Genomic DNA, 26,650 nt, shown 5'->3' on the forward strand with positions numbered 1-26,650 from the left:
TGCTTAAGTCTATTGCAGGTATAGATATTCATATGCGTATAACAGCGGTTGCAGATGCACAGCCAACTTACTCTCAAGTTTTCATGGTCCGGCTATGACCCCACCAATATGGAGGTGAGTTACATACAGTATAGTGGCCCATAGACATAGCCACTAACAAGGCATCTACAGTATGTATGCATGTCTATGGGAGAATTCAAGTTGTTTGGAATGCTGAATTACTCATGGTGCATTCTGGATGCACATACAGGTGCTGGTTATATAATTAGAATATCATCAAAAAGTTTATTTATTTCATTAATTCCATTCAAAAAGTGAAACTTGTATATTATATTCATTCATTACACACAGACTGATATATTTCAAATGTTTATTTATTTTAATTTTGATGATTATAACTGACAACTAAGGAAAATCCCAAATTCAGTATCTCAGAAAATTAGAATTAAACTTAAGACCAATACAAAGAAAGGATTTTTAGAAATCTTGTATAAAAAATGAACAGTATGAGAATGTACAGAACTCAATACTTAGTTGGGGCTCCTTTTGCCTGAATTACAGCAGCAATGCGGCGTGACATGGAGTCGATCAGTATGTGGCACTGCTCAGGTGTTATGAGAGCACAGGTTGCTCTGATAGTGGCCTTCAGCTCTTCTGCATTCTTGGGTCTAGCATATCGCATCTTCCTCTTCACAGTACCCCATAGATTTTCAATGGGGTTAAGGTCAGGCGAGTTTGCTGGCCAATTAAGAAAAGGGATACTATGGTCCTTAAACCAGGTAACCGAAGCTTTGGCACTGTGTGAGGGTGCCAAGTCCTGTTGGAAAATGAAATCTGTATCTCCGTAAAGTTGGTCCGCAGCAGGAAGCATGAAGTGCTCTAAAACTTCCTGGTACATGGCTTTGTTGACCTTGGACCCCAGAAAACACAGTGGACAAACACCAGCAGATAACATGGCAACGCAAACCATCACTGACTGTGGAAACTTTACACTGTACCTCAAGCAACGTGGATTGTGTGCCTCTCCTCTCTTCCTCCAGACTCTGGGACCCTGATATCCAAAGGAAATTTACTTTCATCAGAGCACATAACTTTGAACTACTCGGCAGCAGTCCAGTCCTTTTTGAAGCGAGACACTTCTGAAGCTGTCTATTGTTCAAGAGTGGCTTGACGCAAGGAATCCAACAGCTGAAACCCATGTCTTCCATACGTCTTCGTGTAGTGGTTCTTGAAGCACTGACTCCAGCTGCAGTCCACTCTTTGTGTATCTCCCCCACATTTTTTAATGGGTTTTGTTTCACAATCCTCTCCAAGGTGCGGTTATCCCTATTGCTTGTACACTTTTTTCTGCCACATACTTTCTTTCCCTTCGCCTCTCTATTAATGTGTTTGGACACAGAGCTCTGTGAACAGCCAGCCTCTTTTGCAATGACCTTTTGTGCCTTGCCCTCCTTTTGCAAAGGTGTCAATTGTCATCTTTTGGACAACTTTCAATTCAGCAGTCTTCCCCATGATTGTGTACCATACAGAACTAGACTGAGAGACCATTTAAAGGCTTTGCAGGTGTTTTGAGTTAATTTACTGATTAGAATGTGGCACCAGGTGTCTTCAATATTGAACCTTTTCACAATATTCACATTTTCTGAGATACTGCATTTTGGGATTTTCCTTAGATGTCAGTTATAAACAACAAAATTAAAAGAAATAAACATTTGAAATATATCAGTGTGTGTTTTAATGAATACATATACAAGTTTCACTTTTTGAATGGAATTAGTGAAATAAATCAACTTTTTATGATATTCTAATTATATGACCATCACCTGTAAGGCTGCTTTACAATTTGGCCAGAAGAAGGCCTTTTAAGGTTTGAATACTTTTGACCACAGTTTAGCCCTGATTCACAGTCTAGACAAGTGGACCATAGTTGCCAAAATCAGAGTCATTCAGTAGATTTTAAGCAGTCAGAGTTCACAGTAAATTGCGAAGTGTTGATGTCACTGACTGATTTTCTCCAGCTGGCGGATATCAAACGTATTTGTTATTTTGAGCCGATTTTAGAACACATATTGTTTTCATTTGTCACATGTCTCCTAGCAACGACTAGGAACAACTTAAAAGTCATCAGAAATCTATTCCAATTTTAAAAGTCGTCTAATGTATTCCAGCCTTTAGAAGGCAGGATAATGTTGCATCCTGCCTCATGAAACAGACTTGGTGTTAGTGTACACCTAAAATGCTTCCTACACAGAAAGCTTGACGGTGTTTTCGAGCAGAGCCATAATCTCTAAACAGGTTAAACGTTGGAGCAGACAAGATCATTAGTTCCAGGAACATTGAGTTTAACACTGCTCTTGGATTTCGTTTTGGTCAGCTTGGCGCTGGACTTCAGGTACTTCTTTTTGTTGTGAATGACCTGGATGTACTGGTCTGTGCTGCTGTTTTGTTGGTCACTACTGGACGCCAGCGATGCTGAATCTGACTCGGTCAGAGACGGCTCCACTTTATGCTTGGTCTTGGGCTTGACGTATGGTTCACCGCACCTGTGAGCCGATTCTGGACCTCGAATGTTTGTCTGAGGGTCGTTCACCCAATCTTCTTCATGATCATCCTCTTCTTCATCGCAGTATAAACCCTGCTCCATAGACAACTGACTGTTTGTTGTATCGCCAATGTAGAATCGCGCGGTCTGATGGAGATCCGACAGTGGTCGTGGACGTTTCGACTGTCTGAACGATGCCCTCTTTGTGCTGCTCTTTGGATCTTCCTCCTCCTCTTCCTCGTTGAGGTGTGGCTGGTGGCTTCGGTGAAGAGGACGAGGAATGTAACATTTCACGTTACGTGGATAAAGCTCTACAATCTCCGTTGGTTCGTCTGCGAGACGGTAATGTCTCGGTATGCGTGTATTTGAGCGCATGAGCTTCTTGCGAGCTTCGTGTTCATTGACAATGATGTAACGTGTCGAATGTGCCCGGTGGCCCACGTAGCTCTGAGCTGTGATTACGGCGGGCTCGGTGTGCATGGGCCGAAGGGTCTTCCGAAACTGTGGATCGGAGTGGATGTTTTCAGCATACCGTGTACACGGGTTGTAGGCCATGTTGTGGTAGGACTTGGAGCGGCAGGAACTGCTGGTGCTGCCCAAGTACCCAGAATGCCTGGATATCACAGAATGCAACATATAGGTATATATGCTTGTACTTATTCACCCTATCTTTTATAAACTCAAGAAACAGACATTTACCTTTATGATGCAGCTTGTAATTTATGTTAAAGGAATAGTTCGCATAAAACTGCACTTTTTCTATTTACTATGTCATTCCAAACCTGTATTTTTCTTTCTTTGTGAAACAAAAAGGAGATGTTAAAAACTGGATGGTGATTTTTACTGTCAAGGACTTAAAGCACCATAAAGCAATCTACCCACATAAAACAGAAAATAATATAGGTTTGGAATGTTTCCAGTTTTGGCGAACTGTCCCTTTAAGGAGTATGAAGTGAATTGCATTTTATGGAATGAAAGGTGATGCCAAAATAAATTTTACTCTCAAAGTGCAAGTACTGAAGTCCTTATCCATGATCTTACAATTCCAAGGATAAAGTGAAATAAAGAAAAGTACAAGTTTTTGACTTATCTCTCTCTTGTCTTTAAAAACAAATTAAGTGAAAAAGCACATTTACAGTAATGCCCATAAACAATTTAAGCCAAGCAAGCCAATGTTCTGAAGGGTTTAAGACCAGAAATATAAATTTTGTATCCTGTTAAAGCACTTAACATTAATTATTCAGGAAAACTTTAATACAGTTTATTGTTTGGTCAGTAAAGCTGTCTAAATCATACTTTTTGAGCTAGGATTAATTTTCTAAGTGTATGAACATCTGGTTATGAATTACTGATATGGATTACTGCAGAATCCCTTAGTGTTTTTAAATCGTCCCTTAAAACGTACTCTTTTAGGGTAGCCTTTATGTGATTTGTGATTACTTTCTTTGTTATTATATTGGATTTGTATTGTATTGTTTGGTTAGTTTTTTTACTGCCTGCACTATCATGTGAATCTTTTAATTTCATATTTTTAATGTAAAGCGCTTTGAGATGCTACTTTTAAAGGCGCTATATTATTATTTCTCCAATACATTTATTTGTCCACAGCATTTGCAGTTTTTATCTACAATTTTAGTTTTAATAAGTGCTTTTGTCATTTTTGTGTTTTGTTTTAATATTTATATTTAGTTGTATTAATTCAGCTGTAACACTTCAGCTTAAACAAAAATGTTATGTGGCAACTAATGACATAAAGTTTACGTTTTTCATCATCTAATATTTAGATTTAATTTCAGCTTTATGAAAATTAGGATTTTTTAAAATATTTTCAATTATACTTAACAACACTGCTGTAATCATGATTTGCACTTTAAAATAAATAAATAATGAATAAATGAAGACAGACATTATTTTATGCATTAATCTACAGTATATTATGCCACATTGTTTTTAAATTGAATTGAATTCTGGAGCAATGCTTTAAAAGATTACTGTCATAGGTAGAAACAAGTTGCAGAATTATGTTTATTCATAATAAAGCTTCACAAAGATGCCAAACCTGATGGGTATGTACTCCACTCGTCGTACTTGTCTTTGAGGAACTGAAGGACTGCTGTGCATTCTGAAAGAACTACATGGACAAAAATGGAGGGCAGTGAAGCTTAATGAACTGCAGATGTATGGAAGCTAAGCAGCAGGGAAAAATAAACCCAGAGAGCAGCACAGACCTACTGGCCATGGGCTCAGATTTGTGTTTCTGCCGCACAGGGACAGTGGGGCTCTGCGTCGCTCCAGCAGCTCTAGGGATGTCAGGACGTGAAGCCGACTGCGTTATGGTCCGGATGCTGTTGCCCGGGCGGACGGGAGCTTCGAAGTTGGTGATGCTGCCGTTGCGGCGTGGAGGGGAGGCAGAGCGGGCGGACGACTCCATACTAGTAATGTCGCTCTCTTGTTCTGACTTTTTATCACCACCCTCAGGTCCCTGCAGACGCGCTGTAAATCACACATTTACACACCCAAACGTCCAGCCAACTGGTGACAAGCTGATATTGGCTTATGACGTTATATATTGAGAGTACATAACTTTGTCAGGAACTGAAATGTGTCCGAAACATTCTCTTGTATTTGTAATGAAGATAGTTTATAGACAAAATACCTGCGGCTAACTGAAATACTTTCTTCTTGTCGTCCGTGCGTTCCTGCAACAGGAGATTTAATTGGCGTTATAAAATAAACTGCCGGAGAAATGAGATTATGTGAAATCCAAAGACCTTATCCTGTTGCGCTCGGGTTCCGCGTTGTAAATCACGGATCTGTTAAATGAACTGAAATACATCATGATGATATTCAATCCCGAGTAACTCACGGTCTGCAGCTGCATTCTCAGCTGGCTGTTGGTGACTTTGAGTGATCTAGCGATGGATTGGAGGTAGTAGATCAGCATGCTGAAAGAGACAGTGACAAACAGCACAAGGTTGAGTAACTGAAGGCATTTGTCCCGCTCGCCTGGTTGAATTATGTCCGCTTGACGAAACCAACATGCTGATATTGTACAAACAAGGGAAGGGATACCATAGACCAAACATTGTAGATGTAACTCCTAGAGTTTTCAATCTAAACCCTCCAAACTCAACAGCAATGAAGCTATGCTGAATTAACCTGTGTTTTCCTACAGCAGACTATCAAAAACTCCTTACATAACATATATCCCACTTATTGTTGTGAGGGGGAAGGGAGGGGGTGGACATATATATGTGTGTGTGTGTGTGTGTGTGTGTGTGTGTGTGTTCTTGTGTCATATCAGGACACAACTCTGTATAATGACATGGGTATGACACAGGTATTACAAGGAGAGGGTGACCTATGAGGACATAACCCATGTCCCCATTTTTCAAAACGCTTATAAATCATACAGAATGAGTTTTTTTGAGAAAGTAAAAATGCACAAAGTTTCCTGTGAGGGTTAGGGTTAGGGTTGGTGAAGGGCCATAGAATATACAGTTTCTACAGTATAAAAACCATTACTCCTATAGGGATGAACACACTTTTCACAAAAACAAACGTGTGTGTGTGTGTGTGTTTGTGTGGGTGGGTGTGTGTCAATGATTTCTAAAGGATTATGTGACAGTGGAGACTGGAGTATTGATGCTGTAAAATCAGCTTTGTATCACGGGGATAAATTATCTTTTAAAATATATCACAGTAGAAAACAACTATTTTAAATTGTAATAATATTTCACAATACTTCTCTTTTTACTCTGTTTTTGATCAAATAAATGCAGCCTCGGTGGACAACAGAGACCACCAAGCTATGCATAAGCACCAATAACATATTAAGAAGAAACTAATCTTGTCAAGGCAACATCTATATTTGTTGTTGATAAGACTGGCTTTTTCTAGTTATTTTCTGTGTGGTAATTAAGGCCAGTGTAGACTGAAGTACTTACAAGAGCAGAAGCAAAGCGGGCAGCACCACCACAGGACTGGTGACGTAACTCATCACTTTACTGAACCACAGTGGGAAGTCATTGGAAATGGTTTCAGAGATGATGTCGTAAATCTTCTCCTGGCCACTACAGAGCAGTAGATGAGACATGAAGAAAGGCAGCTATGTGTTTTCACGTAAATAATAAATAATTCTTATGCTGTGCTAAAATATGATTCTTAATGCTGAATTGTCCTGCAGTCAAATATCATAATATAAATGTACAGTCTGGGCATCAATGCAAAATTTTTTAATAAATAATAATTTAAAGTACTGTTATAGTTTTTTTTTCATTTTAAGTATTATTACTTTAACTTATTAATACATTATATTTAATTATTATAATCATATATTTTATTAATAAGTTTACATTTTCTAATTTCCATTTTAATTTTATTTTAGTCAGTTTTAGTAATGCATACATACATATATTTATTATTATTAATTTAATTCAGTTTTAGTTATAGTTATTTTAGTACATCAAATTAAACTAAATGAAAATGAGAAATGCTGCTTTGACAAACAGCTGAAATAAAATAAATGTATGTTATATACATATACATATATATATATAACATTACATTTATATGCGATTGAAATGCGATTAAAATGCGATTAATTTCGATTAATTAATTACAAAGCCTCTAATTAATTAGATAAATTTTTTTAATCGAGTCACGGCCCTAATATATATATATATATATATATATATATATATATATATATATATATATATATATATATATTATATATATATATATATAAAAACACGACTATTGCTATGTATATTGCTATGTCTTTGTATTTCTGTTAACATATACTCTACTTGTCTCAGAGATAGGTAAAAGTATTTCAACATATAAAAATGACAGACATCACATTAAAATGATGTAAACACTGGACAGTTTTTTTACCTGAAGGGTCCACAGTACTGAGACGGCCGATACCTCACAATGGCAAAAACGGTCGGTAACATGCACAGGAAAAGCATGAAGAGAAGCATCGTCAGATAGAAGTTATTTGATCTGGGGAATAAAATACATTTCAATTAAAGACAGTCCCCGTGATCGACTTTGAATTCTAGACAAAGAAACTACACTGATTTGACTGTTCCATAATATCTGATAAGTTACACACTCCCTGCCTGCAGTGGGATGATTCCTTTTTATTGGATAAAACAGCACTATCACTGAAGATAAGTATGCACGGTAATGTTTCGCCTCACATCTGCAACTACCTGATAAAGCTATGAAGATGCAATTACATAAATCTGAAACAGAGCGAGACTGATGCTTTGACCAACCCAGTCGCTTGACACATGAAGCATCCACCGTTATCTCTGTAGTCACCGCACTGGAAAATGAGAGGGATCTGAATTCAGTCAAGCTGAAAAAAGTGTAGTGTTCAGAGAGTCCCTGATCCATACACTGAATGCTGGCTGATTTTAAATTAATCTCACAGCTCGTAAAACCCAAAAATGATTCACATTGCAGCTCCTGTCAGAGAAACGTACACTCTTCATCGTTTTCCAGCAAAGGAGACATGCAGAAAATAGGTTTGGGAGGTTTTTAAGCTAAGAAAGATGAAGAAATTATAGTTCTTTGTTGCAATTAAATAAAAAAAATCAGGATTTCAAAAAAGCCTGTCAAACTGGGTTAAGGTTAAGGTTGGATTTGACTAACTCGGTTTACTAACTACGTGCAATGCTATACGATTTCCAGAAAAAGCAAGTTATATGTCCAAACTGAATCTGAGGAAATTATAGTGTTTTCAGACCTTAATTTGATTAAATGTTAATGCATTTAAACCTGTAGTAGGGGACTCCAACACAATATTAGGACACTTTAAAATAACATGCATTTTTTTTTGACTGGACTCAACAGTTTAGATCTAACGAATTCATGAGTTTCACACACACAAAAAAATTACATATATTTTTTAAATGTAAAAATAAATTTTATGTAAAACATTTATATACAGTAATATATATTCCCTGGAATATTAAATATACATGTAAACATTTTGCATGATTAAAAATAAATAAATAAAAACTTACAATACTTAATGCAATTATTTTCAACCTGCTCAATTGGCCCCAGGATTTAGGGAACCAATATTTTTATAGGTTTTACATGTTAAAAGCAAATGATGGCAGATTATACAAGGTCAGCTACACTCTTATGTTCTTATATCAAAACATTAGATAACTACTGGAACAGCGCAGCACTGACCTCAGATCAGTGCTCAATGAATGTATAAGCTTTAATGACCTCATTTTGCCTCACTGACCTGGAGGCCTTAAAGACCTGCTGATGGGGAACATTACAGGTCAGCACAGCCCAGCTGCGCAGGTACATCAAGCCAATGAGCTTCAGGACATTAAAGGCAGGCAGACAGGGTGAAAAGAACGCTCCCATCCTACAGGGAGAGACAAAGACACCCGGCAGATTTATTTCCCATCTTAAAGGAGTTCTGCACCTATAGCTTCAGACAAGTCATTATTGTGTGATTACAGTCTGAAGCTGCAGGGCAATGGAGCATTGAGAACCTGTGTAAGGAGCACCAAGGGAAGAGGACAGTTTAGTGCAGATATAATAATAATAATATAGATATAGATATAGATATAGATAGGTAAGCTCATATACAATAATATACAGAGACACAGATGGTATTTTAAATTAGGAGTTTTATCAGAGATAAACAGCAGTCACAGTAAATGTAAAAATATATTGTGATGCATTTCCTTTTATACTGACAGTCATATCTTAGATAATGTATTGATATGTTATAAATCATCACTCACTTACCATATCATTCCTTGGTTGTATATCAGATGAAGAACATTTTCTGCTATTTTAAATTCACCATATTCTGGCTGGAAAGGGAATTTAATTTAATTAAAAAGGGAATTTATAAATGCATGGTATAGAACAGGGTTTCCCAAACTGATGAAGCTGATGAAAAGCTAATAATTAAATACAATTTAAATAATCAAAGCATTTAAATAAAAAAAACAATGACAATTAAACTTACTAAAAACAGTATGTTATGTAGCATGTCATGTGACCATTCATAAACATTAGACTGCTAAATTACTTCTACTTCAATGTTTGGGAAACCTGTTGTGCTATTCTGCACAAACATTGTCTATATTATACACCTTATGGTTAACTTGTATTAAAACTGGAGCATTGCTTTAAAGGTGTTAAATATGTTAAATAAGCAAAAAAAAATAAAAATAAAAAAAAGAGCGAGCACAAATATGTGCAATGTGACCCAACTGGAGTCCTATAGTGTTTGAGATATATTCTATCTATCGCTTAGATATCTGCTTGAAAAAACCTCTGAAAATGTGTTTATGGAACAGAAGCAACCGACTTACAAACTTGCTCTCCAAGTCCCAACAGCAGCAGTCACTCAAGTATCGAACCACCAGTCCCCGGATGAAATCAATGAGCAGGATACTTGCCACCGTGAAGATCATATCAATGATGGAGAGCTTTAACATCTCCTGTAAATAAGATAAACAAAATAAACAGCCTGCATTTACCTTCCTTGAGCAGGATGCAATTTTAACCCTCCGCAGACCATCAGTATCTTCATGCAGGACTCTCAATCAGACCTTTGGATCTAAACCAAGAAGAAGACAGCGCTGACAATACTTTCATTAAATAAAAGCCACGCTGGATATTTCAAGCCATGTGTCCAATCCATATTCCTCTCCTCCAGAGGGAAACATACTTTACACTATTTGTCACAATAAGGCCTTTAATAAATAACCATGTTGACCGCAATTGAGATGCTTCATTAGGTCACTCAACTCATAGCTGGATGATGCTAAGCGTGTCTGCTAGCTTAAGTGCTCTGTATAATGTATCTGATCTCACAGAAATCATCAAATGTGCCTGATTGTGGCCCCCAAATAATATTTGGACACTCAGTCATATATATATATATATATATATATATATATATATATATATATATATATATATATATATATATATATATATATATATATATAACATACACTTTTCAGGCAAACATTTGACAAAATAAGATTTTGTTTCAACTTATGAAATAATAGTTATATTGTTTAAAGCGAGGACAAAAAGTCTTTGACAATTTCTGGCTGTCAGACTCTACATATACATTTGTTAATGTGATGAACTACATTGCATTCATACTAATGCAATGACATTCAGACATTTTTAGTTTTGACTTACATACTTTTTTAATATTTTATTGGCGTTTTTGTTTTTGGAAGTAAAATGTTATTTTTTGGAAAGAAAATAACACTTGTTTTCAATAAGGACAAATCAATCTTATCTAAAGGGAAAGTAAATCAATGCATCTAAAAGATTAAAATATATAAGAGATTACCATTTCAAATAATATCATTTAATTAATGATGCTGAAAATTCAGCTATTAAATTTTAATGTATATTTTTAATGTTTATATTTTAATTTGTAGTAATTTTTCATGATATTTCAGTTTTTACTGTATTTGTAATCAAATAAATGTAGGCTTGATGAGAATAGGAAACTTTTTTCAAAAACATTAAAAAAATCTTACCTTTTGAACTGTAGTGTACATAACAACATGATATTTGTTAAGAGCTTCGTTTGGCCATTTTTCAGAGTGAAAAATCAAAAAGAAAACACCAACAACAACAAAAGCTATATATGAGTGTGTGCGTGTGTGTGTGTGTGTATCAGGAATTGACTGATTCAAATACTAGGAAACATTTTGTTTACTTAATATAATAATGTTGCTTTGTGTCAAATGAAACTAGAATATAAATAAAAATTTTACTTCCAGGTTTCAACTATGCTATGGGATAATTGTACCTGTCCGACATATGTTTCCCAGCAGGGGTCCTGTTGTGATCTGGTGTTGTACTCATAGAGGACGGTCTGGTTTAGCAGAGACTGCATTCTCATTGGCTGTCTGGAGGATGTGGGGCTCTTGATGGTGGTCATGCTGTTGTTGAGCTCCAGAAGAGTCATGGTCAGTGTGCTGTTCTGCAGCTCTGTGATGTCTGGGATGATGGTGGACAGGTTTTCCTCGGTAGACTGGGAAATCGTCGCTAGGAACGATGTTGAGTCAGACAGGTTTCCCGCACCCACAGAAATCTAAGATTATTTAAAACATGTAAAATTGATGTTGAATTAAATTTTTACGAAAAAAGAAAGTTAATTTGCTAACTAAAGAGTGGTAAAAAATCTGAATAATATTTTTACTGCACACATATCAATCCTTTGATGATAAATCAATGATTCTGATTTCATTAATTCATTAAAACATTATATATTTCTTGCTGAGTAATACATCAGAAAAAAAAAAATTATAATTAGGGCTGCTCAATTTGTCTGATAAATTTTTTTTTAGGCTTGCTGCTTGTTTGTAAGGCTGCACAATTTGGACAAAACATTGTGATCAAATATCTGTATCAATATAAAATATAAAATTGCTTGTGTGTAAAAGAAAACTGCCACACTATATGCAGTGGATATATGTATTAATTAAAGGGGTCATATGATGCAACTAAAATAACATTATTTTGTGTATTTAGTGTAATGAAATGTGGTTTAAGGTTTAACAACACACTATTTTCCACATACTGTACATTATTGTTTCTCCTCTATGCCCTGACTTTCTGAAATGCATAGATTTTTACAAAGCTCATCGATCTGAAAAGCGAGGTGTGCTCTGATCGGCCAGTTATCTAGTGCATTGTGATTTGCTGAATACCTCAAGCATGTGACGGATATTTTATACTCCTTACCATACTGTGATGCCCTGTCCAGCCGGAGCAATGATTAAAAAACATTCAAACACAGTATAAATGAGCCATTTGTTGCATTCAGTGGGGACATAATAATGGATTATAGACTTTTTCTCTAAGTCCTGTTTTTTCTCGATGTGTTGTACTATGAATCCCCTCCTTTGCATGGACTACCTCTTCCTCTTGCAAAAAAATCAGTTGGGGGCCACACCAGACTGTTCCTGCTCCTGGCAAGCCTCACCAACTACCCAGACTTATCACGACCCAGAGCCCAGCCCACCATCTCCCCATGGTTTGGAGCATAAGCCCGAGCTCACTGATGACAGGAAGCCATTTCCCACCGTGATCCACTAGCCAGAGCAAAGCCAAGTGACTGAGCATATGATCACCCTGGAAGTTGAGCCCAACCCATCAGACCAGGTGCGAGAGCCAGCTACAGAGCCCACAACGAGGGAGAAAGCCACGAATGGTGTGAGTTTGGAGAGGATATTCATCCCCTGTATCGCGGCTGAGGGTGAGCTGAGTATGGTACGAAATTGGTCCTGACCAGCCCTTGGTTCACTCGTCCAGCCCTGCGGGGGCTTCTGATCCTCCAGTGCCCGATCCTCAAAAGTGCCCACCAGTGCCTGCTCCTCAAAAATACCTGCCTTCCCACCCACTCCTGCCTCCTCCACCGCTGTTGTCTGGCAGTACCTCTGCTAGTGGCTCCGCCAGTACCCAGTGGCTCCACTTCGGCGCCTCGTATCTCTGTCCCACCGGCTCTGTTGGGCTACTTGGTCACTGGATCTCCATCTCTGCCTCAGTCACCAGAGCCCGTGGCTCCACCCTGGCCCCCCGGATCCTCAGCATCCCCCTTGCATGTTGGCTCTCCACCTCGGGCTCCTCCACTGCTGTTGGTTGGCCCCCTGGAGTCGGCGGCCATACTTCCTCCATGGCTTCTTCCACTGTCGGCTCCACCGTAAGCTGCTGTTATGACTGTGGCCTGGGTCCAGCTGGACTCTGCCTTCTCCAAGTCCCCCCTGTCTCCCCCCTGGCTCCTCCCTCGTTCTTCACCCCCCGAGTGTCTCTCCGATGGCCTCCACCCGGACATCCATCCTCCTCCGGGAACCCCCACCCAAGTTCCCACCCACGCCTCCCTCTGATGTTGCTACGGTGCGAAGACCACCTTCCAGGAGGGGGCGTTATATCAGGTTTATGGACCTGTCTGTAAGATATCGAAGAACTCCTTGTTTCCTCGTTCTGCGCTCTCCTAAGTGAATTGTGACAGTAACACTCCAAAGAGGGAAGTCGTGGCCTAATGGTTAGAGGGTTGGACTCCCAATCGAAGGGTTGTGAGTTTGAGTCTTGGGCCGGACGGAATTGTGGGTGGGGGGAGTGCATGTACAGTTCTCTCTCCACCTTCAATACTTCGACTTAGGTGCCCTTGAGCAAGGCATCGAACCCCCAACTGCTCCCCGGGCGCCGCAGCATAAATGGCTGCCCACTGCTCTGGGTGTGTGTGTGTTATCACTGCTCTGTGTGTGTGCACTTCGGATGGGTTAAATGCAGAGCACAAATTCTGAGTATGGGTCACCATACTTGGCTGAATGTCACTTTCACTCACTTCACTCAAGAGAAAGGCATCATATGACCCCTTTAAAACAGCCTTTGCAATTAGATAAACGCACTAAACAGCATTGGAATTAGAATTTTATTTATTAGTCAAAGAGACCTAGAGAAAAGGCTGAGAAGAATGAACATATGACTCACAGCAGAGCTCATACTGTTGACTTTATCCAGGAGGGCTATAATCAAACTGTAGAGGTTCCCAAGGTACAACACCAGAACTCTAAACAAAAAATGGCATATTTCCCTTTTGACAAACATAATATAAAAAAGGTCAAGTAATACCAGAGCAGAAAAAGTGTTCATGTGATTTTCTGACCTGGCAAGTTGGAAGCGGAGACTCGTTCTGGGGTGGTACATCTCTAACTGAGCCACTAACTCAAAGGCTGACGGAGCAATCATTGTGATGAGGGACACCACCACGCTCACCTGATGAAGAAACCCAATACACATGCAGCATAACATCACTCATCTTCCTCAAATACACACAACATCACCGCTAATACTAAATGGATGTGACAGACATCAGTAAAAGCAAATAATAATTATACAATTAGTAGAAAATTAAATATAAGAAGAAGAAGAGGAAAAGAAGAACAATAAAAAGAACAATGTTGTGACCCGATTTGCATACAATCAGTCCTAAACAGTATTCAAAATTAGAGATAGTGTGTCCAGAATCATAGTTTGTTGAAATAAATATCCCAAACATACCAGTATGGTTTACTATTTCTGATAGAAATTTGAAATGCAGATCCCCACACACTCGAATGGCTAATATTGCCCATAAACCACTGTGCTTGATTCCTAAACCACCAGTAAATTTTGTAAAAACAGTAAGTTTTTTTTTAAAACAACCTAACCTGAGGAAAGATCTTTATTTGACATCTGTATGGAGCCCTGCACATGGCATCCAGAATTTTTTTTTTTTTGGCTAAATTGAAGAATGAATTAGTAAATTATGTGCAAAATTTAGCAAATTAAGGGAATGAAATGGTAACCGTGTGCACATTTTACTACATTGAGAGAATGAGTTAGTAAATCGTGCGCACAATTTATTTATTTTTTCTTGCATGTCATGTGCAGGGGTCCGTTAAGTTTGGTCGTTAATTTTTAAATGCTTCATCAACCTGCCTCTTCATTTCAATATGGTAGGAAATTAAATTGAATGAAATGTGGATTATGGTAACTGTGACAAGATGATTGACAGGGCAGTTGAAAAATGGTGACAGGATCCACGTAATAAAGCAAAAGAGTGGTCAGTTAAAGACGTAATTATAACAAAGTAGTCCCAAAGCTTGCCTGCTATTCTGATACACATTCAAAGTATGCACTTTTTCCTTCAAACAAAAAAACAACAACAAAAAAAACACATGCATTAAGGATATAGCATAAGTAGGTGAAAAAGCAAAAGAAAAGAAGAAACTATGAATTATATAAGAAAAAGAAAATGGGGCATTATCAGAAAGCATATTTAATCTCTAGGCCAAGATGAATAAGACAATGTAAAATCTATAAGCGTACTGTACCTCATTCTTCTCCCAGAGTGTTAGCTCGGGTTTCTCCTGCTCTAGTTTTTGAGAACGATCCACCACAAAGTAGATGATGTAGATGCTGCCGGTCAGAGACATCAGGACCAGAATGTTTGCCAGAATCCGCAAACTGATCAGTACAGCTCTGCTGGGACAGAAAACAACACAGTCAGATACACCTACAGACTTCTGATCATGTATCATCCCGAACGGCTGATCATGTGACATAAACTATTGATTATTCACTCGTAATTATTTTATGTGAGAGTTCAAAGAGTTATTTGAGAAACCTGAAACTAGCACTATAGGTAACTGAGTGCCATCTGCATCATACGGCAATAGACCAATCAGAATCAAATATTATAGAGCGCTGAGTATATAAGAAAACCACATTGTATGATATGATTTACCATATGCCTAATATGTAGTTTCAAATGTCGATTAAATCTTGATTTAAAGATTGTATTGGAAAACAAGACAGAAACACGAAGGGAGATTCTCATTTTTGCAATGGATGCAACATGCCATGACTTCATGAATTTAAGACTTTTTCTAACACCTTAATTTGAAAAAAAGGGTGAATTGAGACTTTTTAAGACTCACAGAAACCCTACTAAACCTGATCTCATTAGATTAAACCCAAGAGTTTAGCTATCATTATTTAGAGATGGTGTACAGATGTTAGCATAACCCTGTCCGGATGGCTATGTCGCACTCCCACAACATATCCATCGGTTTTAATGTGTGAGCAGGTCTGCTGGCGATTTAGGTGCAGTCATCTGCCTGCAGTAAAAGGCAGTTTTCATAAAATACGGCAGGATGTTTTCCATTTCGCATGTTCTGCTGCGACTGCATTGGACGGGGAGGAGATGTATAAATCAGAGCGGTCTGAGGCAGCATTACACGTGCTGTGAACAGCCTCGGATAGGGAGAAACAGCACAACACTGTAAGTCACTTATTGATAAGATCATACTCACCCTCAAAAGACAGTTTTATTAAACATGCACTTCTGAGGGTTTTTGGAGAAAACACCTAGTCAGCACTTAGGGTTATGTTGAGGTGATAATGGAGACACAAATAAAGAGGGAAACTTGCAGGCTAGTGTCTTTCTTTTTTTCTTGCTCCTCTACAATGGCCTCCTAAAAAACAGAAGCAGAACAATTTTAACCATAAAGAAAAAAAATAGCTGAACTTGACGTATTAATAGAACCAAAACTACAATGAATGAAAACTATTCATATGAAAAAAAAGCTAAATGGATAAAACTTAAAAAATAAAAAAAATATATATAAAAAAGGTAAAATATAAGAAAAAATCAAAACACATTCAAAATACAAAAAAAAAAAAAAAATGAGAGTATCTCAGTGACACTGGATAATATCCAAAGCACAGTTCAAAATCCTGAAATCATTAATCATAATTTCTGCCAGATAGGAATTATAGTATTATAGTACATAGGTATTACATTATTATAGTATATAGGTATTACAGGTATTATAGTAACTGTTACTTCATTAAATTGTGGTAATTGTGGAAAGAAAGAGTGAAAGAGTGAAGGAAAGAAAGAAAGAAAGAAAGAAAGAAAGAAAGAAAGAAAGAAAGAAAGAAAGAAAGAAAGAAAGAAAGGACAAATACTTTGGAAATGATTAACCGATTGATTCTGCTACAGATACCTAGAAATTGTGCCTATTTACAGTATAATGTGGAAATGTGCAAAATGGCCAAATCTTGTCTAGTTAGTCGACCTGACCGATACATGTTTATCACATACTGTACATTTGAGTGAAATCACAACTTTAGCAACTTTTAAAAACATGCAACAAGTGCAACATTTGTAGATGAACAAACTGAATGCTATTCTGAAGAAGCATTTGTAATTTAGCATGACAGTGATGAGACTCATATAACATGTTTTCCGTTGAGTAAACAGCACTAATAGTGTAACATAAACCTCCCTGGGAGGCAATGCTGAACTGAATTAAAACTGAATGATCACTGAGAATTGAATCAAGATTGTTTGCTTGGGTCTGTTGGATGCAGTAGATGCTCACTCTGATGCTGTTGACGATGGCCGCCCCTTTACTCTCGGCCGCCTCTGGGTTCCCAATCAGGTAGTCCCACGCACAGAAGACACGCCAGCAGAAGGTGTAATTCTCATCAGAGGCGCCGGCTAAACTCATGCGGGAGTTTTTAGCCATTCTGATAAAAACAACAGCATTTGAGAAACACAAACTGAGCTTTTTCTAAAGAAACATACTGTAGTACATATCTTTGTGATCCTGACTGTGAAAAAATTACCACATGGCGAAAAATGACTTAACACTCATGTTGTGTTCTGTGCAGTTTGACCTGGAGAGGATGTCTGGAAATGCTTTTTCATGTTATCGCATTGGAATTTATGACTGCATTTTGCTCAAAATATTGATAATTTTTCCCCACCTTCTTTTGTGATAAGCTATATTATCAGATCGTGGATAATTTAAAGAAAACAAGATTATAAAAACATTGAATCCAAGATTTTGTGAAATATTAGTGCAATGGGAGATTTTCAAGCAACACCACATTTTCAGCACATCAAAAGTGGTTAAAAAAGCACCATCATTGTAGTCCATGCAATTAACTAGTCTAGCTTTTTTAGCAGATACTCTCATCAACTCTGCTCAAAAGACCAGGTCAACCAGATCCTTAATTAACCAGCTTCAACAGCAATACCATACCTGCTATTTTCAGCAACCAAACAAATTTGCATTATGTATCACTTAGGATGAAAGCATCTGCCAAATGCATAAGTGTGAATGTACTGAGGTTAATAAGCAAAGCATCTTCGAAGTAGCGATTACTTTCTTAGCAAAGTGATGAAGCTGTAGGCAAAAACAGCCATCCCGACCAGAAAATAGGCCAAGGGCAGTCTGTAGCCGGCACTGCCGATTTTACGCACATTGCCGTAGTAGCCGTAAAAAAGCACAGAATATTGAAGATATCCCTGGAATACAGACATAAAACAAAACCTTTTGACAAGCTGACAGACTGAACATAAAAAAAAGATTTGCGATTAAACACCTAAGATCCACAGATAATATATACATCATATTGGTAAAGCAGTAAAAATGAGAGATAATAGTCTTGCCCCCAGCGACCAGATGGTGTCCAGGTCTTGTGCAGAGGTAAGGTGCTCCTTGGGGATGGTCTTGCTGCGGGTGGTACCAAACGGAGCGCCGGCCAAGAGCTGATTGGACAGATTGGAGAGACAGAAGGAATGTTAGAGGACAACAGATGATGCCCGAGCAGAAATTACATTGTGTCTCTGCACCAGGAGTGAAATAAATCTAACAATATTTTCCATTTTCAGGTCTAAAAATGTTCTAAAGGGGTCATCGGATGCCCATTTTCCACAAGTTTATATTATTCTTTAGGGTCTTAATAGAAAGTCTGTAACATAGTTTGGTTAAAATTTCTCAATGGTAGTGTAAAAAAACTATTTTTTTACCCAGCTCTTTTCAGAGGAAGCCGTTTTGTAGCATTTTCCTTTAAATGTTAATGAGCTCTGCTGACCCCGCCCCTCTCTTCCGAGCCACTCTCTGAGGGACTGTTTACTGTATCCGCATTCATTGTGAAACTTGCTAATTAGCACATTATTAGGAAAAGCAATTTGCAAAGATTAATTATAAAACCTAATACTCACTTTTTCTGTTGGTGAAGCTGGATCACGAATGATTTGCATGAACATAGATGCATTTATGTAGATTGGAGGCACATTCCCTTTAGAAACAAACGTAATCCACTGCATCTTCAGCGGTTCAGATGTCAGGAGTAAATAACGACTGCTATGTTCATTATTACATCCTACAACAGAACATCTCGATCGCTTAGGATTCATTCTTGTCTACATTTGCTCCGGCGGTGAAACAATGGTGGACTGATGACAGCTCACTCAGGGCGGAGCTAAGATAAAACACCAGTCCAGTCTGTGCTGAAACACTACTGTCAATCAAACTATCATGGGAGGGGCCTGTCTGTGTGACGTCACAAACACAGGCATCTGAGATCAGCTCGATTTGAGAAAGGGGTAAAGATTTCAGTAGACCCAAAAAAATTATATAAACAAATAAAAAATTAAAAAATAAAAACACCGGGGGATTTTTATCATTATAGGTTGGTTGTGTACGCACACTGCCAACACACACCTCAGTTCAAACAACTTGTAAAAGTGCATGTAGCATCTGATGACCCCTTTTAATATCTGTACATGCTCTCGGAAATAACAATAAAGGCATGTGTAATGTTTAATAGATCATTAGGCAATGCACATTCAAATTGTTCGACACTTTTTATTTCATAAATGTTAATATCTGAATATACAGCCTATTCCTGACTGTTCAGAACGAAAGCAGTGCATACTAACCTCAGGCAGTACGATAAAGGCTCCAGTCATGACAGTGAGAACTATGTTGATCCCAAACAGCCACCGCAGAAATATGAAATAAGAGGCTACACCTGATCCAAAGTGACCTTCAAAAATCAACATATAGTGTACATTTAATGAAGTATGGGGTTATTTTGACCTGATCTGACCCTTAAATACTTTATGTATAGGGTCATTTTAATTCAGTCTATTTATTTTTTTATTCATTACTTTACTCACACTAGTTCGATTCAATGAATCTGTATAACATCTCATATATTTACCAAATCAGGAGCTAGTTTGTCATTCATGAAAGTTCATGTGATCCAAATCATGTTTTCTCTATGCCTTACAGTAATAGGTTAACATTGATATACAAATTAATTACATATTGTGCATCTAGATACTAACTTTCAATCTTTTTGATCCTCATCTCCCAGGGAATGAACAAGACGACAATGTTGTACAAGAGTCTTGAAATTTTCTTCAGCAACTACACAAAAAAAAAAAAAAAAAAGAGGACTCCACAAAAATAAATAAAGATTTAATTCAAACAGAGTTGAAAGACCTGTGCGACCATGTATAAGAAATAATAAGATCATATAAAAACACACAATGTGTACCAGTATCTGATTTTCAGTCTGCCATGATAGTCATAATCTGAATTAATAATTTACCATCAAATCCACTTGCTTAAAAGTCAATTAATTTTAATGGTGCTTGGGCAGCCTTGGCGAATGCCATTGGACATTTTAATTAAACCAGGCTATAACAACAGGCTATAAATTTGAGTGCAGCGTCTGTGAGCAGATGAGGAGCACCGCTGAGGCAGAGACACGCACAACCTTAACTGGAAGCTCACATAAACACAGAGCTGATGAAAAAAACACGAAAAAAACACACACACACAAAAAAAACACACAATCCTGACAGTGAAAAGAAGAGGTAGCTATAATATGAATTCGACAAATGAATGATATATTGAATAATAGAATGATAGATTGAATGATAGAACAATAGATAGACAGAAACACAGAGACAGACAGACAGACAGACAGACAGACAGATAGACAGATAGACAGATAGATAGATAGATAGATAGATAGATAGATAGATAGATAGATAGATAGATAGATAGATAGATAGATAGATAGATAGATAGATAGATCATACATCTGCCCCTGCTGCCTGGTAACCTCTCGTCCTGGTCAGTCGGCCCTCATACTTCAGGACAATCTCTCTAGCTTGCCTGAAACACACAAATACAAGCAATCTTCACCAGACTGACTCCAGGGCAATAGTAGAAGGATTTCCCGTTCTGTGATCATGAACACAGCTCTAGCACACTTTGTTTTACCCATTAAAAATGGCGAATCATGGTGTCTTTATTAATAAAAATGAAAAACAAACCAGCAACACCAAAATTAGGCCATAAAATTCAATGACAGCTTAATAGAGGAATCAAACACATACAGATTGAAAATTGATTTTGGGGGGTTATTTCTTTAGAAGGTGGGTGTATGTAATCATCAGCGCTCATCCAAAGATGACGAGGACACTCGTAAAATGGAACATGTATCTTCTCCACGCACCATCAGGCAGAAACCTGCCAGTTATTTTAAGAAACTTCATAGATAAATGTCCTAATGAAAGCATTAGTTGGAAATACAAACATCATCTTTGGACTTTATGATGGATGCAAATGCTCAGAACACCTGAAATAAATTGCTATTAAAATTATATTTTGGTAGCTGACATAAAATCTTCAAATACATTTTGAAATTTGATATGGTATATAAAAGTTATATACTTGAAATACGTAAAAAAAAAAAAGTGTATTAAAAATGGTGAAAAAAGTATGCAAAGAAATATGTAGCTGTATTGTATACACAGTATTTTGGGAGTTCTATGCCAGTTGCATGAATCCAAAACGTTTGCTTGTACACTGTACCAGGATAAAACCACAATGTGATTTTGATGTGACCCCGGTCATTCACAGCGGGTACATTCGTGCATCCCTGTCAAACGCCCAAAGAAGCCGCAGTGATCGCTACCCAGTAAAATGAGAAACTGTTGGCCAGGCTAATGAAACAATTACTCAGCCAATTTAGCTTGTTCTCCAAGCACCATGTTGTAAATATGGCGGCCGCTTTCAAGCGCCGAAAGTTAATTGTTATTTACCTTACGGGTTTAATGCGAGGATGCTTTCCTAAGCCATTATCATCAGTTTTAAACATTTTCGAATGTCGTTTCTAAGTAGGCTAATGGCAGTAATGGGGTCAAATAATCATTTTAGAAAGAAATAATGCTTAGATCTTTTCATTCCCCCTATTTATGTAATGAATCTAACTCGCTAATAACCACATCTACTGCTGTACAAACACTGGCATCAGCTGAAAAAATACCTCTACAGCCCATTTAGTTGCACATTTTGGCTTTATGAATGCTGAACTTATAAATCCTTTATCCTTTTTTTATCTCATGCCATTTAAACTGTTCCACTAGAGAACTATTCAATTTTATGATCTGCAATAACTTCAGTACAGAATGTGCATACGTTCTGATGGCATTTCCCTAACATACACTCGGTGGGGTCTCACTTGAGCACTTTTAGCTTGCGTCTTATTGGCCAGGGTTTAGTTCGGATGTTGGTGATGATTTCCTTCTGAACCTGAATGTTCTGGAACAACTCCTCTGGATCATTGCTGTCCACTCTTTCTCCATCCTTATCCTCATCATCAGATGGTCTGCAACACAACCAAAGATCAACAATCACAGCAATTAATATTAGAGTAATGTAGTATCATTAGACCCTTATTGGTGCAGCATGTAACAAAAATGTAGATTTATACATATGTGCATAAATTCCTTTATATATTCACTCTCTAGCGACTTTATTAGGTAAAATTAAATAAAAAACACTTTGCTAGTACCATGTTGAACCCCCTTTTGCCTTCAGAACTGCCTTAATTCTTTATGGCATAGATTCAACAAGGTGTTGGAAACATTCCTCTGATATTTCGGTCCATGATGACATGATCGCATCACGCAGTTGCTGCAGATTTGTCGGATACACATCCATGATGTGAATCTACCGTTCCATCACATCCTAAAGATGCTCTATTGGATTGAGATCTGGTGACTGTGGAGGCCATTTGAGTAAAGTGAACTCATTGTCATGTTCAAGAAACCAGTCTGAGATGATTCGAGCTTTGTGACATGGTGCACTATCCTGCTGGAAGTAGCCATCAGAAGATAAGTACTGATGTAATAAAGGGATGGACGTGGTCAGCAACAATACTCAAGTAGGCTGTGGTGTTTAAACGATGCTCAGTTGGTACTAAGGGTCCCAAAGTGTGCCAGGAAAATATCCCCCACACCATTACACCACCACCACCAGCCTGAACCATTGAGACAAGGCAAGATGGACCATGCTTTCATGTTCTTTACACCAAATTCTGACCCTACCATCTGACCCAGACCAGGCAACATTTTTCCAATCTTCTTTTGTCCAATTCTGGCGAGCCTGTGTGAATTGTAGCCTCTGTTTCCTGTTCTTAGCTGACAGGAGCAGCACCTGGTGTGGTCTTCTGCTGCTGTAGCTCATCTGCTTTAGGGATCGATGTGTTGTGTGTTCAGAGATGCTCTTCTACATACCTTGGTTGTAACGAGTGGTTATTTGAGTTACTGTTGCCTTTCTATCATCTCTAACCAGTCTGCCCAATCTCATCTGACCTCTGACATCAACAAGGCATGTTTGTCCACACAACTGCCGCTCACTGGGTATTTTCTCTTTTTCGGATCATTCTCAGTAAACCCTAGAGATGGTTGTGTGTGAAAATCCCAGTAGATCAGCAGTTTTTGAAATACTTAGACCAATGCATCTGGCACCAACATTCAAATTTATAATAAAATATATTATTAATACATTTCTTTTATTCGTATGAAAATTAAATATATATAACATTAATTATAAGGCATATTATTTGGATGTTGCAAAATCTGTAGACACACTTTTGAGCATGAAAGTGAACTAGATTCAGAACCCTAAAACTGTATAACCTGATATATTGTATAGTTTGTAGATAAAAAATGATGACCTAAGTCACTTCCCGTTCTCTAGTTTGCTTATGAAACGTGTTATAGGCAAAAATATGTATTTATGTGAAGCAGCGTGGACTGTGTATCCACATACTGTACATAGGCAAAAGACATGGATGTTTATTATTTAAATACCTTATATTGTAGAAATCAGATTTAAAAAGTATGAAAAAATGATATACAAAATTTTATAACAATTAGAATTATATACATTTTTGTATATAAACTATAATGCAACCAGATAATATCCGATTTGGTCGAAAAGCTGGCTTACCCATTATCGTCCTGATATGGGGAATAAATTCTCCTGGAATTCTTCCTTATGCTCTTGTGTCGCTTGGAGGATATCAGGGGTCTGGTTATAGTTGCTGGTTCTGCCATTTCGCCCATTTCCCAGCCTTAAAACTTTCTGCAGTCTTCAGGGAGCACGCGTCCCATCTGTAGGAGTTCTCCCGTGCCTGTGTTGCTGACGGGACTCTGGGGGGAGCAGGAATAAGGAGTGCTACCTGCACGATTGGATCCTGCTGAAACGCTGCATAAGCCCCTCCACCAGAGGAGTATAAGCTCAGACAATTACTCCAATGACAGCTGGACTGGCTTCTTAAAGGGACAGTGCGAGAACGGCAACCTGCTGATGAATGCAATGCATCTCTACAAAGTGATTCTAATGAGATAGATGATGCAAACACTATTCTCACACATCTCTACAAATATTACACATGAAAACATCATCAGTTAACAACCAAATATTAAATAGATTGATACTTATTTAGTCACCCATGTTATTTGTTCTTCAACAAAAGCAGAACATCAGCTTAAAAAAAAAGGCAGCATGAAATGTTTTCACAGCAGTTCATACAACTTTCTATATTATTTTAATGTCATACAATACCATTTTGTGTTTTTAAAGACTTCATAATTCACAATCATAACCTTCCCCTCTATCGTAGCTCTTAAATGACATTTGTGGTCATGTTTATCCAAGTTGCAACGTCACAATCAGGAGACACATTAGATGATGTTAAATCTTGCGTGATACGTTTAAATATGTCGTTTTTTCATTGTAAACCAACATTAATGTTCCTATTCCTTTTAACAGTCTATTTTAAATGCAATTTTCAAAGTCCCTCTGGAAAGCCGCATACATATCCAATTTTCAGTTTTCCTCTTGACATTAGTCTGTGCCATGATCGATCATGTTAATTTACACTGGAATTTCATCTGAGCGGTAATAAACAGAAAGATAATATAGATGAAAAACACTCAGTGAATTTTAAGTAGGCAAGCATGGGCGTATTTCCAGTTTTCTTTATAAAGTGGCCTTAGAGTGCATTGAAATTAAACAGCATTGTCACGCACAAGGAAAATAAACGTCCCCACTTGTAAAAGAAAAAAAGCCATAGTAGCTCAATATGATAATGTGCCATATGTAACACTAGCTCACCAGTTTCACTTTTTCATAAACACAAATCTAATCTAGACTCTTGAATAGAGCACATCAGGGAAAAGGCCCATGAAAAACACCAAAGTGCTGTGCTATTTTTAATATTTTCACATTTGTTAATGATGCTCGAACGGACACGTTTTACACACACACACACACACACACACACACACAAATTTAAAATAAAAAAGTGAAAAAATATAGAACATAAGTAGATAAGAAAATAAATATAGAAATAAAAAGGTGTTACTTTTAATAAAATTCAATAGTTTGCACCCTTAAATTCATCCACCAATATTAATCAGGAATCAATAATCATTTTATACAGTTTATCAACAGGTTAGGAATCGTGTCCAATAAAGCAATATTTTAGCACCAGCAATTTGGCAATTGTAAAAAGGACTTTAAAAATAATTAATGAAAAATGCTGAAAATTCACAGATTTTTAAGTTCACTCTATTGTCTTAATAACTTAACTGTCCTAAATTACACTCCTTTGTTTTGTTCGATTTGTTCGTTCACTAAATGCAAAATGCCTCATTCAAACAATAAGACTGACATCATTTTGGTAGCCATCTACTGTATGTACTAGTTTTATACGACACTACACAATCTTTGTCATATCTGGATTATATTTAGTGCTTGATGCAAACCTCAGAATGGTGACAATTAACAAATGCAAACATCACAACATAAGAAGTAACTAACAATAGTAATAAAAACAAAAGTATGAATAAAGTCAGCAAACAGTAAAACAGAATTCAGAAAAAGTTGTATTTTTTCCTCATAATTTCATTTCAGACTGGCAAGACTGACTTTCTCTGAATTCTGAGTTTATATCTCGCATTTCTGGTTTTGTTCCAGAAAAGAATTTAGAAGAGAAAGAATGGCAGAAGTGTGACAGAGATATGAACTCAGAATGGTGAGAAATGTGAAGTTTACATCTCAATGTTCAGGTCCTGCAATGGATTTTAAATATACATATATATTTGTGAGAAAAAAAGTTCTGAATTGCTAGATAAAAAATTGCAATTTATTATTATTTTTTATTCCACAGTGGAAAGATGCATCCATATATTTGACTTCCATACATTTAACTTACTCTGCATGTTTAGCGCATTTTTTTTTTTCCAAAGAGTATGTTAGTGTGTCCAAGTGTTCAGAAATTAATTAAATGTAAAAGCCTATTCCTAAGAGTACAGTTTTAATAGGACTTGGTTCATGTCTTCTCTTTAGGTTCGTTCTCTTC

The 26,650-nt window shown here is 37.3% G+C and overlaps 1 protein-coding gene across 1 annotated transcript; it reads right to left on the reverse strand.

Annotated features, from left to right (window-relative positions):
* Positions 1-1,812: 1,812 nt before the first annotated feature.
* LOC113052426 (transmembrane channel-like protein 3) lies at positions 1,813-24,338 on the reverse strand. The gene is made up of 23 exons (XM_026216869.1): positions 24,232-24,338; positions 22,457-22,639; positions 21,030-21,105; positions 20,268-20,349; positions 19,857-19,963; positions 18,582-18,680; positions 18,295-18,437; positions 17,506-17,653; positions 16,550-16,593; positions 15,451-15,598; positions 14,241-14,350; positions 14,066-14,144; positions 11,379-11,663; positions 9,910-10,038; positions 9,335-9,402; positions 8,817-8,945; positions 7,442-7,552; positions 6,490-6,615; positions 5,409-5,487; positions 5,199-5,241; positions 4,771-5,035; positions 4,602-4,673; positions 1,813-3,155 (listed from the first exon to the last, which is right to left on the reverse strand). The coding sequence occupies exons 1-23, from the start codon at positions 24,336-24,338 to the stop codon at positions 2,297-2,299; spliced, it is 3,492 nt and encodes a 1,163-aa protein (XP_026072654.1). The 3' UTR covers positions 1,813-2,296.
* Positions 24,339-26,650: the final 2,312 nt, after the last annotated feature.

The sequence above is a fragment of the Carassius auratus genome, chromosome 32 (genome assembly GCF_003368295.1).
Source record: "Carassius auratus strain Wakin chromosome 32, ASM336829v1, whole genome shotgun sequence".
Lineage (NCBI taxonomy): Eukaryota > Metazoa > Chordata > Actinopteri > Cypriniformes > Cyprinidae > Carassius > Carassius auratus.

What these genes read in the sequence shown, in the direction of transcription:
- LOC113052426 (XM_026216869.1), bottom strand. Translation starts at nt 24,338, where the DNA reads ATGGCAGAACCAGCAACTATAACCAGACCCCTGATATCCTCCAAGCGA. An exon ending in TACAACCAAGGAATGATATG is followed by an intron (nt 8,946 to 9,334) that starts GTAAGTGAGTGA and finishes CTCTCCCTGTAG; the next exon opens with GATGGGAGCGTTCTTTTCAC. An exon ending in GTGGAGTACATACCCATCAG is followed by an intron (nt 3,156 to 4,601) that starts GTTTGGCATCTT and finishes TGTGATATCCAG; the next exon opens with GCATTCTGGGTACTTGGGCA.